We start from the raw sequence: 26,314 nt of genomic DNA on the forward strand, positions 1-26,314 counted from the left end.
GAGGTTATTTACAATTTAAATGCCTTGGCTTGCTGGCTGCGCATCTGTTTAAAAGACTGAAGAGTGACTGAAGTGACTGCCCAGGAGGTGTGTGGGAGAGCCAGGCAGATCAGCTCAATCAGACTGCACAACTGAAAGGCATTATTCTTCCAATTAGAGGATTGCATTACATATTCTGAAAGCCATGCATGCTTATGATTGGACTAAACAGATGAAAAGGAGCTTCGTGTCAAATTAAATGTCCATTAGTTTCACATGGAATTCTCGTCTTGTCAACTAAAATTAAAACTCATTTGTTTTTCCATGGCATCTCGTCACGTCGTCATTAGTTTTCCGTCAGGGAAAATAGGTCATTGACAAATATTTATCGTAAAGTTATTGTTGCCGAGATGAACACTTTCCCAGTGCTTTAATGAGGAGTCTCATATCACCATATTCACAACAGAATTGAAGAATTGAAGGTTTAATGAAGGTTTTAAGGGTTAACAATAGACAGGGAGTTCAGACTCAGCCTGCAGTCACAGTATGGAGGGAGGAAGGAAGGCCCCACCCTATAGTTGTTTACAACCCTCTCACTGTCTGGCATAGCTCCCACTCAGCCATGCTGAACTTGTTTACAACTACAGCCAACCAATCAGCAGGCTCACAGCCCCCCCCCCCCCCCCCCCCCCCCCCCGTTCAACACCACAGAGCCAATCAGAATGCTCACCTCTTATTCAGTCATATGATGCCTCTGATAAGAGCAAGTCTCTTGATCCAGCCCCTACCCCTCGTACCTGGAGGTGGGAATGGGATTGGGATAACATGGAAATGATATGGGAATGAGGTGAGTCGCTCCCCATAATTTCAGGATGACTCATTCTGGGTACTTTGAGCGGCAGGGAGCATTGTTATAACCAGGATGTGACCCAACGTCAGCGAGAAGAGGCCGGGACGTGTGTGTGTGTGTGGTTTTCATCTGTGGATGGAAAAGCCCATGAGCATTACAGGAGCTTCAGTGGCTCTTTTGCCTCTGGAGAGAGTTGCCGTAATCTGGGAGTGTGTGTGTGCATAGGGAATCTCTTCTACTTTGGACAGGGTATTCATTGCGGTAAGAAAGAAAGAAAGACAGGAGGACAGGAAGGAGGACAGGTAAGTGAAAGATTCTCAGGTGATACAGTTGCTTGTGTGCTGGTCTTAGGTTTCCAGTTTGTTTGCGTGAGCAAATTTGATTGAACTGTATAAATGTTAGATGGGATCAATGAAATAGGTTGTTGTTGTCATGGCCGTGTGTTGACTTCATGTAAGGACATTGTTGCTTTCTTTACTCTGTATCAGATGGGTGAGAGTCTCTCTTTACTCTGTATCAGATGGGTGAGAGTCTCTCTTTACTCTGTATCAGATAGGTGAGAGTCTCTCTTTACTCTGTATCAGATGGGTGAGAGTCTCTCTTTACTCTGTATCAGATGGGTGAGAGTCTCTCTTTACTCTGTATCAGATGGGTGACAGTCTCTCTTTACTCTGTATCATGTGGGTGAGAGTCTCTCTTTACTCTGTGTATCAGATGGGTGAGAGTCTCTCTTTACTCTGTATCAGATGGGTGACAGTCTCTCTTTACTCTGTATCATGTGGGTGAGAGTCTCTCTTTACTCTGTATCAGATGGGTGACAGTCTCTCTTTACTCTGTATCAGATGGGTGAGAGTCTCTCTTTACTCTGTATCAGATGGGTGAGAGTCTCTTTACTCTGTATCAGATGGGTGAGAGTCTCTCTTTACTCTGTATCAGATGGGTGACAGTCTCTCTTTACTCTGTATCAGATGGGTGACAGTCTCTCTTTACTCTGTATCAGATGGGTGAGAGTCTCTCTTTACTCTGTATCAGATGGGTGAGAGTCTCTCTTTACTCTGTATCAGATGGGTGAGAGTCTCTCTTTACTCTGTATCAGATGGGTGACAGTCTCTCTTTACTCTGTATCAGATGGGTGACAGTCTCTCTTTACTCTGTATCAGATGGGTGAGAGTCTCTCTTTACTCTGTATCAGATGGGTGACAGTCTCTCTTTACTCTGTATCAGATGGGTGACAGTCTCTCTTTACTCTGTATCAGATGGGTGACAGTCTCTCTTTACTCTGTATCAGATGGGTGGCAATCTCTCTTTACTCTGTATCAGATGGGTGACAGTCTCTCTTTACTCTGTATCAGATGGGTGACAGTCTCTCTTTACTCTGTATCAGATGGGTGACAGTCTCTCTTTACTCTGTATCAGATGGGTGACAGTCTCTCTTTACTCTGTATCAGATGGGTGGCAATCTCTCTTTACTCTGTATCAGATGGGTGACAGTCTCTCTTTACTCTGTATCAGATGGGTGACAGTCTCTCTTTACTCTGTATCAGATGGGTGACAGTCTCTCTTTACTCTGTATCAGATGGGTGAGAGTCTCTCTTTACTCTGTATCAGATGGGTGAGAGTCTCTCTTTACTCTGTATCAGATGGGTGACAGTCTATCTTTACTCTGTATCAGATGGGTGAGAGTCTCTCTTTACTCTGTATCAGATGGGTGACAGTCTCTCTTTACTCTGTATCAGATGGGTGACAGTCTCTCTTTACTCTGTATCAGATGGGTGACAGTCTCTCTTTACTCTGTATCAGATGGGTGACAGTCTCTCTTTACTCTGTATCAGATGGGTGAGAGTCTCTCTTTACTCTGTATCAGATGGGTGACAGTCTCTCTTTACTCTGTATCAGATGGGTGAGAGTCTCTCTTTACTCTGTATCAGATGGGTGAGAGTCTCTCTTTACTCTGTATCAGATGGGTGACAGTCTCTCTTTACTCTGTATCAGATGGGTGAGAGTCTCTCTTTACTCTGTATCAGATGGGTGAGAGTCTCTCTTTACTCTGTATCAGATGGGTGACAGTCTCTCTTTACTCTGTATCAGATGGGTGAGAGTCTCTCTTTACTCTGTATCAGATGGGTGAGAGTCTCTCTTTACTCTGTGTATCAGATGGGTGACAGTCTCTCTTTACTCTGTATCAGATGGGTGACAGTCTCTCTTTACTCTGTATCAGATGGGTGACAGTCTCTCTTTACTCTGTATCAGATGGGTGACAGTCTCTCTTTACTCTGTATCAGATGGGTGGCAATCTCTCTTTACTCTGTATCAGATGGGTGACAGTCTCTCTTTACTCTGTATCAGATGGGTGACAGTCTCTCTTTACTCTGTATCAGATGGGTGAGAGTCTCTCTTTACTCTGTATCAGATGGGTGAGAGTCTCTCTTTACTCTGTATCAGATGGGTGACAGTCTCTCTTTACTCTGTATCAGATGGGTGACAGTCTCTCTTTACTCTGTATCAGATGGGTGACAGTCTCTCTTTACTCTGTATCAGATGGGTGAGAGTCTCTCTTTACTCTGTATCAGATGGGTGACAGTCTCTCTTTACTCTGTATCAGATGGGTGACAGTCTCTCTTTACTCTGTATCAGATGGGTGAGAGTCTCTCTTTACTCTGTATCAGATGGGTGACAGTCTGTTACTGCTACTGTATGCATTTCACTGTTGAAATGGGATGTTTCCCTGGTGCACTGTTGTGTGTGTGTGTGTGTGTGTGTGTGTGTGTGTGTGTGTGTGTGTGTGTGTGTGTGTGTGTGTGTGTGACTGCAGGTGGACCCATCTGGAGAGAAACTGCTATTTTAGGCCAGCTAATGGTCAGACTAAGGTGGCAGTTGAAACATTTCATCTGCTGGCAAGAACCCCAGCGCTAACCGCTAACAACCCTCCTGTCTTTCCAGCTGAATGTGTGTGACCATACTGGTCTGTCCCCCTGCCTCACCACAGGGGTGTGTTCTGTCCTCCTGTTCACTGGTGGTAGACATACATCTAATCTGTCGGTTAATAACATGGAAACTGAACACACTGACCAGCAGGGCCCACGGCTCCCAGATGACCAGTGGACTGTAGTAGAGATGATGTCTAGTACACACACACACATCCTGGCCCCTGGGGAGAGAGAGCTGCTCAGTTTGGCCTGTGTGTTGATTTGATACTGGCCGGGCATCTGACAGCCCAGCCATGTGTGTGTGTTTTCCCCTGCCTGAAGCCACGGACCAGACCCCAGCTTAGACCGGGAGATTCTCTGATTACAAAGAGCAGTTTCAGTCAGCACTGCAGTGCACACTGTCTGTCTGTGACTTGCTGTTGACTAGAGCCATTGGCTCTGTGTACGCTTGGATGAAAAAATGAAAGCAGTGCACTTTAGGCGCCCCTGCTATAACCTTGAGTTCGTACAGTACCCGGCGCTGTGTTGCAATGCCCACCATCCATTCTCAAATTGACTGCACTGCTGCCAAGCCTTGTATCCATTACAGTTGTGTTGTTAAGTGTATTTGGAACACGTCTTTTTATTCTCCAGACCATGTCTTTAAAGCTCACACGCTAAACCACATATTTGTAGCATTTCATTGTAGGCCAAATACATTAACAAGTAGCCTGTTTTCCATCATTTTCAGTGCTTAGTCACTGTGTGTGTCCCAAATGGAACCCTATTCCCTATATAGTGCACTACTTTTGATCAGAGCCCTATGGGCCCTAGTCAGAAGTAGTGTGACATGCAAAAGGGTGCTGTTTGGGATATAGCCACTCTCTCACTTCTACAATGGGAGGTTATTTTGGGCTTTTCTAGCCACATTGAGGGAACAGTGCTGCTGACACAAGCTGGATGAATGCATGTTGTATATCCACCCAACAGATCCACACTAGTTATAGTATATCCGCCCAACAGATCCACACGAGTTATAGCATATCCACCCAACAGATCCACACTAGTTATAGTATATCCACCCAACAGATCCACACGAGTTATAGCATATCCACCCAACAGATCCACACTAGTTATAGTATATCCACCCAACAGATCCACACGAGTTATAGCATATCCACCCAACAGATCCACACTAGTTATAGTATATCCACCCAACAGATCCACACTAGTTATAGTATATCCACCCAACAGATCCACACTAGTTATAGTATATCCACCCAACAGATCCACACTAGTTATAGTATATCCACCCAACAGATCCACATTAGTTATAGTATATCCACCCAACAGATCCACACTAGTTATAGTATATCCACCCAACAGATCCACACGAGTTATAGCATATCCACCCAACAGATCCACACTAGTTATAGTATATCCACCCAACAGATCCACACTAGTTATAGTATATTCACCCAACAGATCCACACGAGTTATAGCATATCCACCCAACAGATCCACACTAGTTATAGTATATCCACCCAACAGATCCACACGAGTTATAGCATATCCACCCAACAGATCCACACTAGTTATAGTATATCCACCCAACAGATCCACACTAGTTATAGTATATCCACCCAACAGATCCACATTAGTTATAGTATATCCACCCAACAGATCCACACTAGTTATAGTATATCCACCCAACAGATCCACACGAGTTATAGCATATCCACCCAACAGATCCACACTAGTTATAGTATATCCACCCAACAGATCCACATTAGTTATAGTATATCCACCCAACAGATCCACACTAGTTATAGTATATCCACCCAACAGATCCACACGAGTTATAGCATATCCACCCAACAGATCCACACTAGTTATAGTATATCCACCCAACAGATCCACATTAGTTATAGTATATCCACCCAACAGATCCACACTAGTTATAGTATATCCACCCAACAGATCCACACTAGTTATAGTATATCCACCCAACAGATCCACACTAGTTATAGTATATCCACCCAACAGACCCACACTAGTTATAGTATATCCACCCAACAGATCCACACTAGTTATAGTATATTCACCTAACAGATCCACACTAGTTATAGTATATCCACCCAACAGATCCACATTAGTTATAGTATATCCACCCAACAGATCCACACTAGTTATAGTATATTCACCTAACAGATCCACACTAGTTATAGTATATCCACCCAACAGATCCACACTAGTTATAGTATATCCACCCAACAGACCCACACTAGTTATAGTATATTCACCCAACAGATCCACACTAGTTATAGTATATTCACCCAACAGACCCACACTAGTTATAGTATATCCACCCAACAGACCCACACTAGTTATAGTATATTCACCCAACAGACCCACACTAGTTATAGTATATCCACCCAACAGACCCACACTAGTTATAGTATATTCACCCAACAGATCCACACTAGTTATAGTATATTCACCCAACAGATCCACACTAGTTATAGTATATTCACCCAACAGATCCACACTAGTTATAGTATATCCACCCAACAGATCCACACTAGTTATAGTATATTCACCCAACAGATCCACACTAGTTATAGTATATTCACCTAACAGATCCACACTAGTTATAGTATATTCACCCAACAGATCCACACTAGTTATAGTATATTCACCCAACAGATCCACACGAGTTATAGCATATCCACCCAACAGATCCACACTAGTTATAGTATATCCACCCAACAGATCCACACGAGTTATAGCATATCCACCCAACAGATCCACACTAGTTATAGTATATCCACCCAACAGATCCACACTAGTTATAGTATATCCACCCAACAGATCCACACTAGTTATAGTATATCCACCCAACAGATCCACACTAGTTATAGTATATCCACCCAACAGATCCACATTAGTTATAGTATATCCACCCAACAGATCCACACTAGTTATAGTATATCCACCCAACAGATCCACACGAGTTATAGCATATCCACCCAACAGATCCACACTAGTTATAGTATATCCACCCAACAGATCCACACTAGTTATAGTATATTCACCCAACAGATCCACACGAGTTATAGCATATCCACCCAACAGATCCACACTAGTTATAGTATATCCACCCAACAGATCCACACGAGTTATAGCATATCCACCCAACAGATCCACACTAGTTATAGTATATCCACCCAACAGATCCACACTAGTTATAGTATATCCACCCAACAGATCCACATTAGTTATAGTATATCCACCCAACAGATCCACACTAGTTATAGTATATCCACCCAACAGATCCACACGAGTTATAGCATATCCACCCAACAGATCCACACGAGTTATAGTATATCCACCCAACAGATCCACATTAGTTATAGTATATCCACCCAACAGATCCACACTAGTTATAGTATATCCACCCAACAGATCCACACGAGTTATAGCATATCCACCCAACAGATCCACACTAGTTATAGTATATCCACCCAACAGATCCACATTAGTTATAGTATATCCACCCAACAGATCCACACTAGTTATAGTATATCCACCCAACAGATCCACACTAGTTATAGTATATCCACCCAACAGATCCACACTAGTTATAGTATATCCACCCAACAGACCCACACTAGTTATAGTATATCCACCCAACAGATCCACACTAGTTATAGTATATTCACCTAACAGATCCACACTAGTTATAGTATATCCACCCAACAGATCCACATTAGTTATAGTATATCCACCCAACAGATCCACACTAGTTATAGTATATTCACCTAACAGATCCACACTAGTTATAGTATATCCACCCAACAGATCCACACTAGTTATAGTATATCCACCCAACAGACCCACACTAGTTATAGTATATTCACCCAACAGATCCACACTAGTTATAGTATATTCACCCAACAGACCCACACTAGTTATAGTATATCCACCCAACAGACCCACACTAGTTATAGTATATTCACCCAACAGACCCACACTAGTTATAGTATATCCACCCAACAGACCCACACTAGTTATAGTATATTCACCCAACAGATCCACACTAGTTATAGTATATTCACCCAACAGATCCACACTAGTTATAGTATATTCACCCAACAGATCCACACTAGTTATAGTATATCCACCCAACAGATCCACACTAGTTATAGTATATTCACCCAACAGATCCACACTAGTTATAGTATATTCACCTAACAGATCCACACTAGTTATAGTATATTCACCCAACAGATCCACACTAGTTATAGTATATTCACCCAACAGATCCACACTAGTTATAGTATATCCACCCAACAGATCCACACTAGTTATAGTATATTCACCCAACAGATCCACACTAGTTATAGTATATCCACCCAACAGATCCACACTAGTTATAGTATATCCACCCAACAGACCCACACTAGTTATAGTATATTCACCCAACAGACCCACACTAGTTATAGTATATCCACCCAACAGACCCACACTAGTTATAGTATATTCACCCAACAGATCCACACTAGTTATAGTATATTCACCCAACAGATCCACACTAGTTATAGTATATCCACCCAACAGATCCACACTAGTTATAGTATATTCACCTAACAGATCCACACTAGTTATAGTATATTCACCCAACAGATCCACACTAGTTATAGTATATCCACCCAACAGACCCACACTAGTTATAGTATATCCACCCAACAGATCCACACTAGTTATAGTATATCCACCCAACAGATCCACACGAGTTATAGTATATTCACCCAACAGATCCACACTAGTTGTTAGATTGTATTCTATCTGGAGCCTGGATGTGTGACTGACTACTACAGATTGCTCTTTGTATAATATATTTCCAGATGCATTCACCAGTCCAGATACACCATTGAGATTATAGTGAGACGCGGTGGGCCAAGTAGCTGTTAATGTTTTCCTTGGAGTCCTTTGCCACTTTTCCATTTGTGAAAGAAGGAAAGACTGATGTGTTACATGTTGTCACACCTTGCTGCATTGTGCAATATGGATGAGAACCCTTTTCACACCTCCCAACTTGCTGATACAATTTTCACCACTACGCATCATTTATTCATGAAGAAATCATTATCATGGGCTCATTGAACGGTGAGGAAGTATGATATGTCCACTGCCTGTTGCTGCTCTCAGAATGTTCTTCAGATTCCAAAAAGTTGTTAAAATCAAGATTCTCAAGACACAATGTTGACTTCCCATGTTTTATACTACAGGGACAATTTGTGATGTTTCTACTCCATTGTCATCCAGTGTTGTTTCCATATAATTAGTATGAGTAGAACGGTTATCCCCAATAAATTCAACAATGCCATAATGGGAGGACTGTCGGCCGTTTTCAATCTCCTTATAGGAGTAAAGCAGGAATTCTAATTATATGGTTGTTTTCTCTCTCTCTCTCTCCACACTAACAGAATATGACAGACACCTAGCTCACAGCAAAGGTATGGCGACAGCTTACCTGGACCCCAACCTCAACCACGCCCTGGCTGGGGGGGCCAAGTCACGCCTCAGTGCGGGCACGGCCACGGAGCGGGCTCCCGGGGCCCCTGACAGGGTCCTGAAGGTCTTCCATCACTTCGAGAGCAATAGCGAGCATAGCACATGGGCCAGCAACATCCGCCATGGGGACGCCACCGATGTCAGGGTAAGACAGAGGGCTAATGTATGGCAACAGGGGTCTCACACACACACACATACTAGTGTTGCACGGTATACCGAAACTTTTGAACTTTTTCGATAAAACAAAAAACGGTTTGGTACTAGAATTTTTGTTACATTCAGTACTTCTGTCAAATGTGTCTCATGTGATTGAGAGAATTGATCAGGGCCCGGTTTCCCAAAAGCAGCTTAAGACTAAGTTCATCATTAGAACCTGTTTCCCAAAACCATCCTTATTAACATTGCACTTGAAAACACTCGCAATCTAACGCCTGCCTCAGAGCACTCGTAGAACAACTCCTGCCTCAGTGTTACAACTTGTAGTAGTAGTGGATGCGGAGTCAGGCGCAGAGAGCAGAGGGTTTAGGAGACCCATATTTATTCCGGTGACAGAAAAGGTCACGCCAAAACACCAGGTGCATAAAATGACCGGCCCAAAAACAGGACCCAAACAGTCCGGAGAAAATAAGCAAATAGCACATCCACAAAATGAACAGAGAAACAAGCCCGCACAAAAGCAGGCGGGCATAACCGGCTTAAATAGCCCTAACCAAAACCCTAACAAGAAACAGGTGTAACCAATAAGACAAAACTAACAGAAAAGGAAAAGGGGATCGGTGGCAGCTAGTAGACCGGTGACGATGACCACCGAGCGCCGCCCGAACAGGAAGAGGAGCCACCTTCGGTGGGAGTCGTGACACTCAGAGCACTCGTAGAACAGCTCAGTGTGTCAGAGCACTTGTAGAACAGCTCAGTGTGTCAGAGCACTCGTAGAACAGCTCAGTGTGTCAGAGCACTCGTAGAACAGCTCAGTGTGTCAGAGCACTTGTAGAACAGCTCAGTGTGTCAGAGCACTCGTAGAACAGCTCAGTGTCTCAGAGCACTTGTAGAACAGCTCAGTGTCTCAGAGCACTCATAGAACAGCTCAGTGTGTCAGAGCACTCGTAGAACAGCTCAGTGTGTCAGAGCACTCGTAGAACAGCTCAGTGTGTCAGAGCACTCGTAGAACAGCTCAGTGTGTCAGAGCACTTGTAGAACAGCTCCGTGTGTCAGAGCACTCGTAGAACAGCTCAGTGTGTCAGAGCACTCGTAGAACAGCTCAGTGTGTCAGAGCACTCGTAGAACAGCTCAGTGTGTCAGAGCACTCGTAGAACAGCTCAGTGTGTCAGAGCACTTGTAGAACAGCTCAGTGTGTCAGAGCACTTGTAGAACAGCTCAGTGTGTTGTTGGATGCTTTTTCCCTCCTCCACTTTATACACAGAAGATCTCCGCTAAACATCTCTCTGTGGCCACTGATAACTTCAGAACAAAGTTGACTACAAGTCCTAAGTTGCCAATGTCAGTTGATACAAGCAAGCAGCGTGTAAAAATATTCTTCAAATAAAAACGGAGATGACTGCATTAAAATATAAACAGTAGGCTATAGGTCTATTTCAATCATTGAAATGCGTTTTATGTTCAATCAATTGAATTCTATTTCACTATGTGTAGCCTAACATGTGCACACTGATGTGCCAGATCAGTTATTTAATGCAGTTTATTGGGTAAGCGTTAGAATAAGCCAGCTCAATATTTGCAGGCGTAGGCGATAATATCTCTCTAGGAGCTGGTCGTCATTATTGTGAATTCTATTGTTAAGGAAAGATTTGAAGGGAGAAAGCTGATCTGAGAGCAGTGCTCACTTTCTTTTTGATCCTACCTGTATCGACACATGATCCAACAATGCACTTCACGGCCTTTCTCTCTGCGTGGCGCAAGCGACCTTTCTCTTCTAGGTGCAAGCGACCTTTCTCTCTGCGTGGTGCAAGCGACCTTTCTCTTCTAGGTGCAAGCGACCTTTCTCTCTACGTGGCGCAAGCGACCTTTCTCTTCCAGGTGCAAGCAACCTTTCTCTCTGCGTGGCGCAAGCGACCTTTCTCTTCCAGGTGCAAGCGACCTTTCTCTCTGCGTGGTGCAAGCGACATTTCTCTTCTAGGTGCAAGTGACCTTTCTCTCTGCGTGGTGCAAGCAACCTTTGTCTCTGCCTTGTGCAAGCGACCTTTCTCTCTGTGGTGCAAGCGACCTTTCTCTCTGCGTGGTGCAAGCAACCTTTCTCTCTGTGGTGCAAGCGACCTTTCTCTCTGCATGGTGCAAGCGACCTTTCTCTCTGCGTGGTGCAAGTGACCTTTCTCTCTGCGTGGTGCAAGCGACCTTTCTCTCTGCGTGGTGCAAGCGACCTTTCTCTCTGCATTGTGTTTTAGGAAAAGCATGTTACATCTAAAGGCCGTTGTAGATAGATGCATCGTTAAATCACTCGTAAGCCTTGATAATATTACCCATAAGCACTCCGTTATGAAGCGCTGGATGTCATGCTTTTCAATGGGGATGTCCACAAAGTAGTGGAATCACAACACCCCCTTGCTGTTCAAGGCTCCGTTGCAAGATGAACGCCGCATATGTCTCCAGTCCAGACAGAGTCCGTCAAAGAACAGTTTTAGCAAATCACAGAAGAAGATAAAACTATGTGAGTTTCAGGTTGGCTTTATTGGATAGCTACCAAATTGTAAACAATGACCCCTTTCTATAATTGGTCATTATTAAAAGTACCCTTTAAATAGTAATGTTAAATAATACACATTGGCTGTTTAGCCAATTATATTATGACTGTTGCCTCCCATTTAAGTTTATTGTGCTGGTAGTGACTTTTGATTTTGGTGATAATTATTGGGTGGAGGTCGCTAGCTACAGTGGAATCTTCAACCTATATATTTCTCCTGTCTTGAATGAAAAGGTCATATTTATTTTAATTTTATTTAACCTTTATTTAGCTAGGCAAGTCAGTGTAGAAAGATATTTTGCAATCTCCAAAATAAATCCTATCTCTGATGAGAGTAGGCTCTCCTCCATCTTGTCTTGCGTTGTGAAACCCTATCCTATGTTCTCCGTCCAGTAGCGGAATGAGATTACATGAAGTGGAAGTACGGCGTAATGAAATAGGTCATGATGTAAACGGGGCATAAAGGCTTCTGCATGCTTCGGTTGTGTGCTCTAGAAAAACGAGGCAATAGTACTATTTGTCCATCTTGAGACTAGAGGTCGACCGATTAATCGGAATGGCCGATGAATTAGGGCCGATTTCAAGTTTTCATAACAATCGGAAATCGGTATTTTTGGACACCGATTTGGCCAAGTATTTTTTTTTAAATGTAAAAATGTAAAAAAATCAAATAAAAAAAATATACACCTTTATTTAATCTTTATTTAACTAGGCAAGTCAATTAAGAACACATTCTTATTTTCAATGACGGCCTAGGAACGATGTGTTAATTGCCTTGTTCAGGGGCAGAACGACAGATTTGTACCTTTTCAGCTTGTGGGATTCAATCTTGCAACCTTACAGTTAACTAGTCCAACGCTCTAACCACCTGATTAAATTGCACTCCACGAGGAGCCTGCCTGTTATGTGAATGCAGTAAGCCAAGGTAAGTTGCTAGCTAGCATTAAACTTATCTTAAAAAAACAATCAATCATAATCACTAGTTAACTACACATGGTTGACGATATTACTAGTTTATCTAGCGTGTCATGTGTTGCATATAATCGATGCGGTGCGTATCGTTGCTCCGGTGTGTACCTAACCATAAACATCAATGCCTTTCTTAAAACCAATACACAGAAGTATATATTTTTAAACCTGCATATTTAGCTAAAAGAAAGGTTAACAGGCAATATTAACCAGGTGTAATTGTGTCACTTCTCTTGCGCTCATTGCACGCAGAGTCAGGGTATATGCAAGTTTGGGCCTCCTAATTTGCCAGAATTTTACGTAATTATGACATAACATTGAAGGTTGTGCAATGTAACAGGAATATTTAGACTTAGGGATGCCACCCGTTAGATAAAATACGTAACGGTTCCGTATTTCACTAAAAGAATAAACGTTTTGTTTTCGAGATGATAGTTTCCGGATTCGACCATATTAATGACCTAAGGCTCGTATTTCTGTGTTTATTATGTTATAATTAAGTCTATGATTTGATAGAGCAGTCTGACTGAGCGATGGTAGGCAGCAGCAGGCTCATAAGTATTCATTCAAACAGCACTTTAGTGTGTTTTGCCAGCAGCTCTTCGCTGTGCGTCAAGCATTGCGCTGTTTATGACTTCAAGCCTATCAACTCCCGAGATTAGGCTCGTGTAACCAATGTGAAATGGCTAGCTAGTTAGCGGGGTGCGCGCTAATAGCGTTTCAAACGTCACTGCCGTTACCGTCAATATTACTCGCCAACATGCAATCATTGGACAATAAACTAGACGAGGTAAGATCACGAATATCCTACCAACGGGACATCAAAAACGGTAATATCCTATGCTTCACGGAATCGTGGCTGAATGACGACATGGATATTCAGCTAGCGGGTAAGACAAGGGGGGGGGGGGGTGGTCTGTGCATATTTGTAAACAACAGCTGGTCTACGAAATCTAAGGAAGTCTCTAGATTTTGCTCGCCTGAAGTTGAGTATATTGTGATAAACTGCAGGCCACACTACTTGCCTAGAGAGTTCTCAGCTATACTTTTCGTGGCTGTTTATTTACCACAACAGACAGATGCTGGCACTAAGACCGCACTCAGTCAGCTGTATAAGGAAATAAGCAAACAGGAAACCACTCACCCAGAGGCGGTGCTCCTAGTGGCCGGAGACTTTAATGCAGGGAAACTTAAATCAGATCTACCAAATCTCTATCAACATGTTAAATGTGCAACCAAAGGGAAAGAAATTCTAGATCACCTATACTCCACACACAGAGACACGTACAAAGCTCTCCCTCGCCCTCCATTTGGTAAATCCGACCACAACTCTATCCTCTGATTCCTGCTTACAAGCAAATATTAAAGCAAGAAGCACCAGTGACTCGGTCTATAAAAAAATTGTCAGATGAAGCAGATGCAAACTACAGGACTGCTTTGCTAACACAGACTGTAACATGTTCCGGGATTCTTCCGATGACATTGAGGAATACACCACATAAGTCACTGGCTTTATCAATAAGTGCATTGAGGATGTCGACCCCACAGTGACTGTACGTACATACCCCAACCAGAAGCCATGGATTACAGGCAACATTCGCACTGAGCTAAAGGGTAGAGCTACCGCTTTCAAGGTGCCGGGACTCTAACCCGGAAGCTTACAAGAAATCCCGCTATGCCCTGCGACGAACCATGAAACAGGCAAAGCGTCAATACAGGGCTAAGATTGAATCATACTGGCTCCGACACTCGTCTTATGTGGCAGGGCTTGCAAACTATTACAGACTACAAAGGGAAGCACAGCCGCGAGCTGCCCAGTGACACGAGCCTACCAGATGAGCTAAATCACTTCTATGCTCGCTTCGAGGCAAGCAACACTGAGGCATGCATGAGAGCATCAACTGTTCCGGACGACTATGTGATCACGCTCTCCGTAGCCGACGTGAGTAAGACGTTTAAACAGGTCAACTTACACAAAGCTGAGGGCCAGACAGATTACCTGGACGTGTGCTCCGGGCATGTGCTGACCAACTGGCAGGTGTCTTCACTGATATTTTCAACATGTCCCTGATTGAGTCTGTAATACCAACATGCTTCAAGCAGACCACCATAGTCCCTGTGCCCAAGAACACAAAGGCAACCTGCCTAAATGACTACAGACCCGTAGCACTCACGTCCGTAGCCATGAAGTGCTTTGAAAGGCTGGTAATGGCTCACATCAACACCATTATCCCAGAAACCCTAGACCCACTCCAATTTGCATACCACCCAAACAGATCCACAGATGATGCAATCTCTATTTCACTCCACACTGCCCTTTCCCACCTGGACAAAAGGAACACCTATGTGAGAATGCTGTTCATTGACTACAGCTCAGCGTTCAACACCATAATATCCTCGAAGCTCATCACCAAGCTAAGGATCCTGGGACTAAACACCTCCCTCTGCAACTGGATCCTGGACTTCCTGACACGCCGCCCCCAGGTAGTGCGGGTAGGTAGCAACACATCTGCCACGCTGATCCTCAACACTGGAGCTCCCCAGGGGTGCGTGCTCAGTCCCCTCCTCTGTACTCCCTGTTCACCCACGACTGCATGGCCAGGCACAACTCCAACACCATCATTAAGTTTGCTGACGACACAACAGTGGTAGGCCTGATCACCGACAACGACGAGACAGCCTATAGGGAGGAGGTCAGAGACCTGGCCGGGTGGTGCCAGAATAACAACCTATCCCTCAACGTAACCAAGACTAAGGAGATGGTTGTGGACTACAGGAAAAGGAGCACTGAGCAAGTCCCCATTCTCATCGATGGGGCTGTAGTGAAGCAGGTTGAGAGTTTCACATTCCTTGGTGTCCACATCAACAACAAACTAGATTGGTCCAAACACACCAAGACAGTCGTGAAGAGGGCACGACAAATCCTCAAAAGGTTCTTCAGCTGCAACATCGAGAGCATCCTGACCAGTTGCATCACTGCCTGGTACGGCAATTGCTCGGCCTCCGACCGCAAGGCACTTCAGAGGGTAGTGCGTACGGCCCAGTACATTACTGGACCTCTACACCAGGCGGTGTCAGAGGAAGGCCCTAAAAATTGTCAAAGACCCCAGCCACTCCAGTCATAGACTGTTCTCTCTACTACCGCATGGCAAGTAGTACCGGAGTGCCAAGTCTAGGACAAAAGGCTTCTCAACAGTTTTACCCCCAAGCCATAAGACTCCTGAACAAGTAACCAAATGGCTACCCGGACTATTTGCATTGTGTGCCTCCCCCCAACCCCTCTTTTACGCTGCTGCTACTCTCTGTTTATCTTATATGCATAGTCACTTTAACTATACATTCATATACATACTACCTAAATTGTCCCGAACAACCAGTGCTTCCGCACGTTAGCTAACCGGGCTATCTGCATTGTGTCGCACCACCCGCCAACCCCTCTTTTTACGCTTCTGCTACTCTCTGTTCATCATATGTGCATAGTCACTTTAACGATACCTACATGTACATACTACCTCAATAAGCCTGACTAACAGCTATCTGAATATAGCCTTGCTACTCTTTTTTCAAATGACTTTTTACTGTTGTTTTATTTCTTTACTTACCTACACATACACACATACTTTTTTTCTCTCGCACCATTGGTTAGAGCCTGTAAGTAAGCATTTCACTGTAAGGTTTAAACCTGTTGTATTCGGCGCACGTGACAAATAAACTTTGATTTGATTTGGATCAAGTGACATTCTGTGACTTTGGCTAATAAGCCTTCTCTTTTTTTGTGGTATAATTTTGGTATTGAGTGTTGGGATACTAAATCTGGTATCAGTATCATAGTCAAAATTATGGTATTGTGACACACACACACACACACACAGTTGAAGTAGACGTTGACACTAATCACAGGTCTGGGAACAGATTGTCTCACACCCAATCCTAACCTTAACCATTAGAGGGGTGGAACAGCATCTGACCCTGCATCAGAGCTAGAGCCAATCAGTGTACAGATTTTTTTTAAATACCTGTCATACAGTCATGAAGAGCTGATAGAGACTGGCTGTGTATTCCTGAATCTCCTACAAACACACAGACTGATCGACTGTCACTCTGTTTCTCTGCTGCGCTGAAGGAGCATGAGTAATTGACTGGATGCAGTCTTTTGGCTGTTAGAGCCCAGTGTATAGCTGCTGCAGTACAGACTGGTGTTGCACGTCAGAGCAGTGATTCAGCAGTGTAGTTGTTGCTTTATCAATTGCTATATGTTACTGAAAGTTCAGAGCACAATTCCTCATTGTTTTTGAAATTGGAATATCGTAGTGTGCTTGTTCTGTGGTTACCCTTCAACTGTCTAACTACACTCCAACTCCCTTCACTGAGAGAGAGGTCTGTGTGGCTCAGTCAGATTGCGGATTCTCTTTTAAAGCTGCAATATGTGACTTTTTGGGCCCTTGACGAAAATCATATAGAAATGTGAGTTATAGATCTGTCAATCTTATTGAAAACAAGTCTAAGAAGCGGTTTATATGTTCTATGTGCGCTATTCTATGCTTCTCGTTTTGTTTTAGCGTCTTACTCAAACAGCTGAAAATACTATATTTTTGGTTATTGAAAAGAGATTTCACAGTGGTTTAGATGGTACCATGATTCTCTACACTATACATTGCTTATTTTGTCACATAAACTAAAATTAGGCGAACTATCAGAATGTTTTAAACCAGGAAATGGCAGAATGATTTCCGCATATTGCACCTTTTACTGATGTTGCTGTGCCTTAGCTCTGTGATCTTCAGCGGCAGTTAGCCTAGGTCTCACATAGGCCGCACCTGAAGCCTCAAAGTTGGCTAATTACAGAAAACCCTTCACAAAGGACACATTTAAAGGCATGTGTGAATTATTGGAATAGCATCGTTTCTCCTCAGGTAGATGAACTGAGAGAGGCTATCAAGCAACTAGCTTGGTCTCTGGTCATTGTCATGCATCCCATAAGGGTTGGCAAAACAGCACAAACTGATCTGAGACCAGGCTAAGCAAACACCGGTCTGCAGAAAGACATTTTGCTACATTATCCCTGCCCTCACTGACACTGACACTCAGTTATAGTGGTGTGAAGCTGTGAATTGATTCCTGGCACACAACATCCTGACTCCTAGATCTCCTATTTTCTGGAGAAAGGAAACCATTAAGACATGGTACATGGGTTGCATCCCAAATGGCACCCTATTCCCTATACAGTGCACTACTTTTGACCAGAGCCCTATGCGTGGTCTCAGTGCAGTCAGCAGATGCCTGTATTGATTTGTAGGGCTGGACAAAAAAGTTGTGTTTTGGATCCACATTCGCTTCCTGGTTCCATCCCAGAATAAACATCATGTTCCTATCCCCGGAGGTGCTCCCCAAGGACCCCTCATCCCATCACACACACATATCCTGTTCATACTGCATCAATAGCACTCTGCCTGCCCGGGTATAATGCACTGCTATGGTCAAAAGTAGTGTACTATATAGGGATTCCAGATATCCATATAGGACAAATATTATCAATAATAACACCATAAAATGACATGTAATTGAATCTACCTAGTGCCTGGTAGTCATTCTGTAAATCCGTTATATTTTCGTATGGGATATATTAATTTGTGAATGTCCATCACCCATTTCGTATGATATATTACGAATTACAATTTGTATTATATGTTACGAATTTGCTAAATGTACAATATGTTACAAATCTGCAAACCGTACGATGTTACGAATTCTAGCTAGGTGGCTAACGTTAGCTAGGGGTTAGGGTTAAGTTTAGGAGTTAGGTTAAGATTAGTTTAGGGGTTTAGGAGTTAGGTTAAGATTAGGGGTAGAGGAATGGTTAGCTAAAATGGTTAAGGTTAAGGTTAGCTAACATGCTAAGTAGACGCAAAGTAGCTAAAAGATAGAAAGTAGTTGAAAAGTTTCTAATTGGCTAAAATGCTAAAGTTGTCCTTGATGAGATTTGAACTCGCAACCTTTGGGTTGCTAGACGTTTGCATTATACGCCCACCCATCCACCGTGACCAACCACCCTCCTTTCATTTTTTGCTTTAAGTGGCCTGTCTTATGTAACCATACTAAATCTAACATACGACACTGAATGGAGTGTTTTGGATTTACGTACATAATAATATGAAATGATCTGAGACCAGGTGTACTGTATGCAATGTTTACCTTGATAAGAGGTTCATGGTTTGTTTGCATTTGAATGGGCTAATTTGCATGTGAATTGTGCTTTTCTATTTCCATTGCAAACACATGGAAATTCTGTGGTTGTCAAGAATCCAAATGACTATATGCCAGTGAGATTTGACATGTTCTTTTTGGATCTTAAAAATTAAAAAAGGGTAGTAAAATTAGCTTGTTTGTTTGAGATAATCTGTCATATCATCATAGAGGCGGCTGTCATCATCTTTAGCCTAATGTGGTGTGATGGGAAATTTGTCATGCTCTGTTTGGATTGCTCTCCCTAGCTGTTCATGTAAGCATTCTGATTCTGTCTCTATAATCCGTTAGTGTCTTCTTCTTCTTTGTCTTCGTCTTTTCGTTGCCGTCGTCATCTGTTTCCTCCTAAGTGCCAAGGGGAACTCAGTTATTATACAGGACAGATGTTGGTCATATTTATTAGGGCATGCAATGGTTTTAAAACGTTTTGCAACTGAAAAAGTTGAGGTAGCCTCTCCCTGTGCCAGCTGGTTTTCTATTGTTTGGTTCCTAATGAATAGGACCATGCTTTTCAGGGTTGTCTCTCAAGCTCTAGGTCAAACCTGTCAGCACACTTAAAAGCATCACTTGGGATATTTAGCCTATGTTTCAGCGACTACCATTCCAAGTTACTTTTCCCCAAGGTCTGCTGGGAGTATACATATGCTGTGCTTTTAGATAGTATCTAAACAGCCATTCAGATGGCATGTGACATTTTAAAGGGTTCGGGTTAAGGCTATGTAATATTGTGCAGACATGGTGTCCTACCATTGCCTTGTCTGTCATATGGTGGAACCAGACCTAGTCACTGCATGCTTTTAATCACCCTGTATATCTCATGCTTCCCCAGCTCTATGTTACAAGTGGGAGATGAATATGACTTTTGACTGATGCTATCTTGAAGTTGTAGCCTTGCATTTTGGTATTTCAGTAGCCCAAGATGAATGGCTCGATTTCTCCTGTCTCCATTCTGGGTTCTGGTGGTATTTCTCCCATTTCTTCTGTCTCCATTCTGGGTTCTGGTGGTATTTCTCCCATTTCTCCTGTCTCCATTCTGGGTTCTGGTGGTATTTCTCCCATTTCTCCTGTCTCCATTCTGGGTTCTGGTGGTATTTATCCCACCTCATTGAAGTTGAGTACACTTGTATTCCGTCAGTTCCGCCGCCTGGCCTACAAAACAATGTCAAATTAATCACCAGCAGAACTGCAGCTATATGGTTCTGTTTGTGTCACTTGGAGTAGACATTTTCCTGCTACTTGAAAATGGACTTGAAATGGCAATTATTAATTTGTATGCAAATTGTTTTTCTTTCAAATTGGGCAGACACATTTTTCCCATTACTCAGATGCTCTCTCTCTCTCTCTCTACGATCCTCCTGGGAACTCTGCATCCAGTATTGGATTATAAAACAGAGATTGTGTTGAGATATAATAATGGATGGACAGAGAGGGCTCTACCTTTTCTTGGGCCCACTCACTTCAGCCTCTCTTGCCAGACAAAACTTTTAGATTATGGCTCGTGAGATTACACACTTCTGTCTGTGTTGAGCCATTATATTCTTCTTCTGCTGATCCTATAGCTGTGCCTAGGGGAAACCTCACTCCGGAGCCCCAGCCACCATCTCAAGAAGCTATCCAACGCCCATATTTAATCATTTTAATGGAGGGTAGAGGATTTGCGTGCTCTTTAGCAAACCGAGATAAGAGACTGGCTTTAGCTTAGCCACCCTTAGCTGGCTGAGTAATCTTCTGTTAGAGCAGGTTAACATGATCATATTGCATTTCTTTATCACTACTCACCATTGGAATATTGAGGAGGGTCTATCTCATCTGTGCAGGAAGATTTTCCTTCATTGTTAGAGAAAATAACTAGGTACCGACATCAATTCACATGAAGACATTGTTACTTCAGTAGCTACAGACCTACAAACCTAAAGTAAAGGTGCTGTACGGTTGCATAGAATATATTCTCTAAGTTCTCTCCTGGTTCCTAGTGCATTGTTACTGGAACTTCCATGCAGGGGGCGGCAGGGTAGCCTAGTGGTTAGAGCGTCGTCCTTGCCGTGGACAGTCTCAAATAAACCTTTGCCATTACACAAGCAGAAAGTCAGTCCCAAGGCTGCATAGAGACCTCCCTAAGTTGGAAACTACATTACCAAACAACGCTGGCCGACAGGCTTTGAATTCCCAGTCCCAATAGCCCAGTTCCTATGCTTCTCTGGCCTCTCCTCTCTTCCTCCTCTCCTCCTTCTCCTCTCCTTGGGCAGTGATCAGGCTCTGTTATCCTCCACAGTGTTGCCATTTGGCCATCAGGCCGTAACTGGGGCACATTATTGGACCTACTCTGGGGGATCCAGCCATCCAGCCTCTCTCTCTTCCCTCATAAATACAATCATCTTAAATATGCAATGGCTCTTAAGTGTTTGGGCTGGAATGTCACATCGGATCGGCAGTGTGATAGTATGCACACATACGGCCGCAGATGACACCAGCACAGCCATGCGAGGCCGGAATATCTCCATGCCAGCCAGCCATAGACTTAACATGGAGCCCTAGTGTTGTGGGCACTAACGACATAATATAACAGACGTGAGTGGTCCGTCTGGCCGGTCATAGACTACAGTCATAAGCTAGTCTATTGGCACTCTAGTTGCCGCTTCATGGCTGACAGACGTGAATGGTCCATCTGGTCTGGTGAGGTCTGGGGGTTTGATGTTAAACCGAACAGACAGTGAGAGGATGTCGCAGAGAGAGACATGGTATGCCTGGTATGGCAACTGCTCGGCATCTGACCGTAAGGCGCTACAGAGGATAGTGCGAACAGCCCAGTACATCCAGGACCTATATACTAGGCGGTGTCAAAGGAAAGCCCATAAAATGTTCAGAGACCCAAGTTATAGACTGTTTTCTCTGCTACCGCACGGCAAGCGGTGCCGGAACGCCAAGTCTCGGACCAAAAGGCTCCTCAACAGTTTCTAACCCCAAGCCATAAGACTGCTGAACAATTTACATTGACCCCCCCTCCCTTTTGTACACTATGGATAGTCACTTCACTCCCACCTACATTTACAAATTACCTCAACTAACCTGTACCCCCGCACACTGACTCGGTTCCGGTGCCCCCTGTGTATAGCATCGTTATTCTTCTTATGTCACTTCTTATTATTACTTTTTATTTTAGCCTACTTGGTAAATATTTTCTTAACTCTTCTTGAACTGCACTCTTGGTTAAGGGCTTGTAAGTAAGCATTTCACAGTAAGGTCTACACTTGTTGCATTCGGCGCGTGTTACAAATAAAGTTTGATTTGAAGTCTTGAATGAGTGACTGAGTGGCCATTTGTGACTGAGTGGCCATTTGAGTGTTGGATTGTTCTGCAGGAGCTGGTCAGATTGGGGGATAAGGGTATGGGTTGGTGCCCTCCTTGGCCATTCAGCCAACGCTAATATGTTCTACTTATCGCCTCAGACAGGCTACCTGCTGTCACTAGGCGGAGCGGTGGCTGCCATGGCAATAAGATAGCATCGCTCCTACAGACAGAACAGTTGGAACATCCTGTCTTCTCTTCACCTCTCAGTAGGAGTCTATATCTGGGCTCCACTTTCTGTTTACCGTGTGTTGTTGTCTGTCTCCAGTAAAAACTCTAGTCAGTTTCTTTACCAATTTCTTGCATTGTGTGTACCTTCTACGTTCAACATCTTTGCCTTCACATAACTTCTGTATGACCTTGAACTTTCCTACCGTGGCTTGTCACTGGTCACTTAACTCTCCTGTGTTCCACCGCTACAGGGGATCATCCAGAAGATTTTGGACATCCACAAGGTGAAATGCGTGGCGTGCTTCAGCCTGCGGCTCAGCCACTCCCAATCCGGCCAGGTCCACTGGCTCCACCCTGATATGGGCGTGTCCCACGTGAGGGAGAAATACGAGCAGAACCGCTCCCAGGAGGAGTGGAGGTGAGCAGACTGTGTGTGTGTGTGTGCTCGTCCGTGTGCACTTAAGTGTATGAGTGTACCAATGCGTTTGCCCTGTGTGCGTGTATCTGTCTGTTTAGACTATGTCTCTCTCTTGATGTGTGTATTTGTCTGACTGTCTCTGTCTGCCCCTGTGTGTATTGAAGACAATGACAAAACGTCAGTCGGTGTCTCTCCGACAAGAGGGTGGAATCTACAGATTCACAGACCCACCTTTTTTGTGTGTGTGTCTGTGTGTGTGTGTGTGTGTGTGTGTGTGTGTGTGTGTGTGTGTGTGTGTGTGTGTCTGTGTGTGTGTGTGTGTGTGTTTCAATGCCTCAACTGTCAATGACTCGGTAGTAGGTCATTGCTATTAAAAGTTGTTACGCCAGATGAGTCACATCCTTAGCTTCTAGCGTTAGGTATCGCACAGATGGCATTAAATGCCTTTATTCTGCATCAGAAAGGTCTACAACCTTTCTTTAGGCACACTTAGACCCTGTGAATGTCCCTGAGAGCAGAGGCAAGACACATTGCCCCATAAGTTAACACTTCATCGCTGTGTCTTATTTTGTAAGGAAGAAGTCAGTCGAGGATCTGATACTATGAATGTTTGATGAACACACTATAGAGATTCGCCAATAGAGTTCCTTAGCCATTCATTCTCCTAGCCTAACATGTTCGTGTGACCTAGATGTTACCATCACATAAAATATGTTCTGAACACAGAATTGGACACTAAAGAGCCTCAAGGGCTTGTCTGTAGTACGCTGTTTTCCCTTTAGAAAACATTTCATTGAACATTATAAACATCTTAAGTTTCCATCCTCATTTGGATCATAATTTGAGGCATTTTACAGTCTAAGTTACTGTCAAATGTTGCTCTGTGAATCTCAGTAGTTCAATTCTAAGTGGAAGGCTAAGGTCTTTTCTGGCTATCTTTGAGCCTGGAGTCTGGGTGCTACCCAAATGGCACCCTATTCCCTACATAGTGCACTACTTTTGATCACAGCTTATATAGGGAATAGGGTGCCAGTTGGGACAGCCTGGCTTTGCACTGTTCTCGTCGTCTCTCTCTACATAGGACTTAAATCTGTTCACTAAGGACAGTCTGTCTGGCTTTCCTCTCTCATTCTGACTGGAATACTGCTACTGCCTGGGATACACTGTTGTGTTCTATCGTGATGTGATTTCACATCTCATAGACCTGTGCAGCCGTAGTCAAAAGTTTTGAAAATGACACAAATATAAATTTTCACAAAGTCTGCTGCCTCAGTTTGTATGATGGCAATTTGGGTATACTCCAGAATGTTATGAAGAGTGATCAGATGAATTGCAATTAATTGCAAAGTCCCCTTTTGCCATGCAAATGAACTGAATCCCGAAAAAAACATGTCCACTGCATTTCCTGCCACAAAAGGACCAGCTGACATCATGTCAGTGATTCTCTCGTTAACACAGGTGTGTGTTGACGACTATAAGGCTGGAGATCACTCTGTCATGCTGATTGAGTTCGAATAACAGACTGGAAGCTTCAAAAGAGGGTGGTGCTTGGAATCATTGTTCCTCCTCTGTCAATCATGGTTACCTGCAAGGAAACACGTGCCGTCATCATTGCTTTGCACAAAAAGGGCTTCACAGGCAAGGATATTGCTGCCAATAAGATTGCACCTAAGTCAACCGTTTATCAGATCATCAAGAACTTCAAGGAGAGCGGTTCAATTGTTGTGAAGAAGGCTTCAGGGCGCCCAAGAAAGTCCAGCAAGTGCCAGGACCGTCTCCTAAAGTTGATTCAGCTGCGGGATCGGGGCACCACCAGTACAGAGCTTGCTCAGGAATGGCAGCAGACAGATGTGAGTGCATCTGCACGCACAGTGAGGCAAAGACTTTTGGAGGATGGCCTGATGTCAAGAAGGGCAGCAAAGAAGCCACTTCTCTCCAGGAAAAACATCAGGGACAGACTGATATTCTGCAAAAGGTACAGGGATTGGACTGCTGAGGACTGGGGTAAAGTCATTTTCTCTGATGAATCCCCTTTCCGATTGTTTGGGGCATCCGGAATAAAGCTTGTCCGGAGAAGACAAGGTGAGCGTTACCATCAGTCCTGTGTCATGCCAACAGTAAAGCATCCTGAGACCATTCATGTGTGGGGTTGCTTCTCAGCCAAGGGAAGGGAGTGGGCTCACTCACAATTTTTACCACAGCCATGAATAAAGAATGGTACCAACACATCCTCCAAGAGCAACTTCTCCCAACCATCCAGGAACAGTTTGGCCTTTTCCAGCATGATGGAGCACCTTGCCATAAGGCAAAAGTGGTAACTGAGTGGCTCGGGGAACAAAACATTGATATTTTGGGTCCATGGCCAGGAAACTCCCCAGACCTTAATCCCATTGAGAACTTGTGGTCAATCCTCAAGAGGCGGGTGGACAAACAAAACCCCACAAATTCTGACAAACTCCAAGCATTGATTATGCAAGAATCAGTCAGGATGTGGCCCAGAAGTTAATTGACAGCATGCCAGGACAGATTGCAGAGGTCTTGAAAAAGAAGGGTCGACACTGCAAATATTGACTCTTTGCATCAACTTCATGTAATTATCAATATAAGCCTTTGACACTTATGAAATGCTTGTAATCATACTTCAGTTTTCCATAGTAACATCTGACAAAAATATCTGAAGACAATGAAGCAGCAAACCTTGTGGATATTAATATTTGTGTCATTCTCAAAACTTTCGGCCACGACTATAAACTCTTTAAAGTGTCCTTCAGTCTCTCTCTCTCTCTCTCTCTCTCTCGTGATATAACTCAGGGTGGGAGAGATTGTTTCAGTATTCTGCAGTTAAGCATACTGACGAGTTCACAGTGTGTGTGTACGCTTCTTCAAATGATCTTGCAGCATAGAAATGGCTCAAGGGTTTGTTGAATGTACTTGGAGTGGAAATCTAAATATCACTCACTCTGCTGCTGGCACTGCAGTGTTCAGGTCCACACACAGCCCAGCACAGAACAGTGTCCAACTTGTAATGGTTTTGACTTAAGGTTATTGTTTGTAGGGGTGACAGGTAGGTTGTGCCTACCAGAGAAAATATTGATTTCTCCTTCTTGTTTGTGAAGGAATGAGTCCTGTCTGGTCCGTCAAGTCTTTTCATAAACCCTTAA

The 26,314-nt window shown here is 43.7% G+C and overlaps 1 protein-coding gene across 44 annotated transcripts in view; it reads left to right on the top strand.

Annotated features, from left to right (window-relative positions):
* The window catches only part of LOC110488057 (focal adhesion kinase 1), a 177,379-nt gene that overhangs the window by 88,887 nt on the left and 62,178 nt on the right, over positions 1–26,314 (top strand). For 43 of the 44 annotated variants that reach the window (XM_090227718.1, XM_090227722.1, XM_090227724.1 and 40 more), the window contains 2 exons: positions 9,225–9,457; positions 22,987–23,153. In XM_090227718.1, the coding sequence (XP_090083844.1) occupies positions 9,257–9,457; positions 22,987–23,153 (368 nt within the window). In that variant the 5' untranslated portion in view covers positions 9,225–9,256. Of the gene's footprint in view, positions 1–718; positions 827–9,224; positions 9,458–22,986; positions 23,154–26,314 lie in introns of those variants that run through there. The other variant, XM_090227721.1, reaches the window with a different exon arrangement.

Source organism: Oncorhynchus mykiss, chromosome 30 (genome assembly GCF_057628025.1).
Source record: "Oncorhynchus mykiss isolate SJ-2025 chromosome 30, ASM5762802v1, whole genome shotgun sequence".
Classification (NCBI taxonomy): domain Eukaryota; kingdom Metazoa; phylum Chordata; class Actinopteri; order Salmoniformes; family Salmonidae; genus Oncorhynchus; species Oncorhynchus mykiss.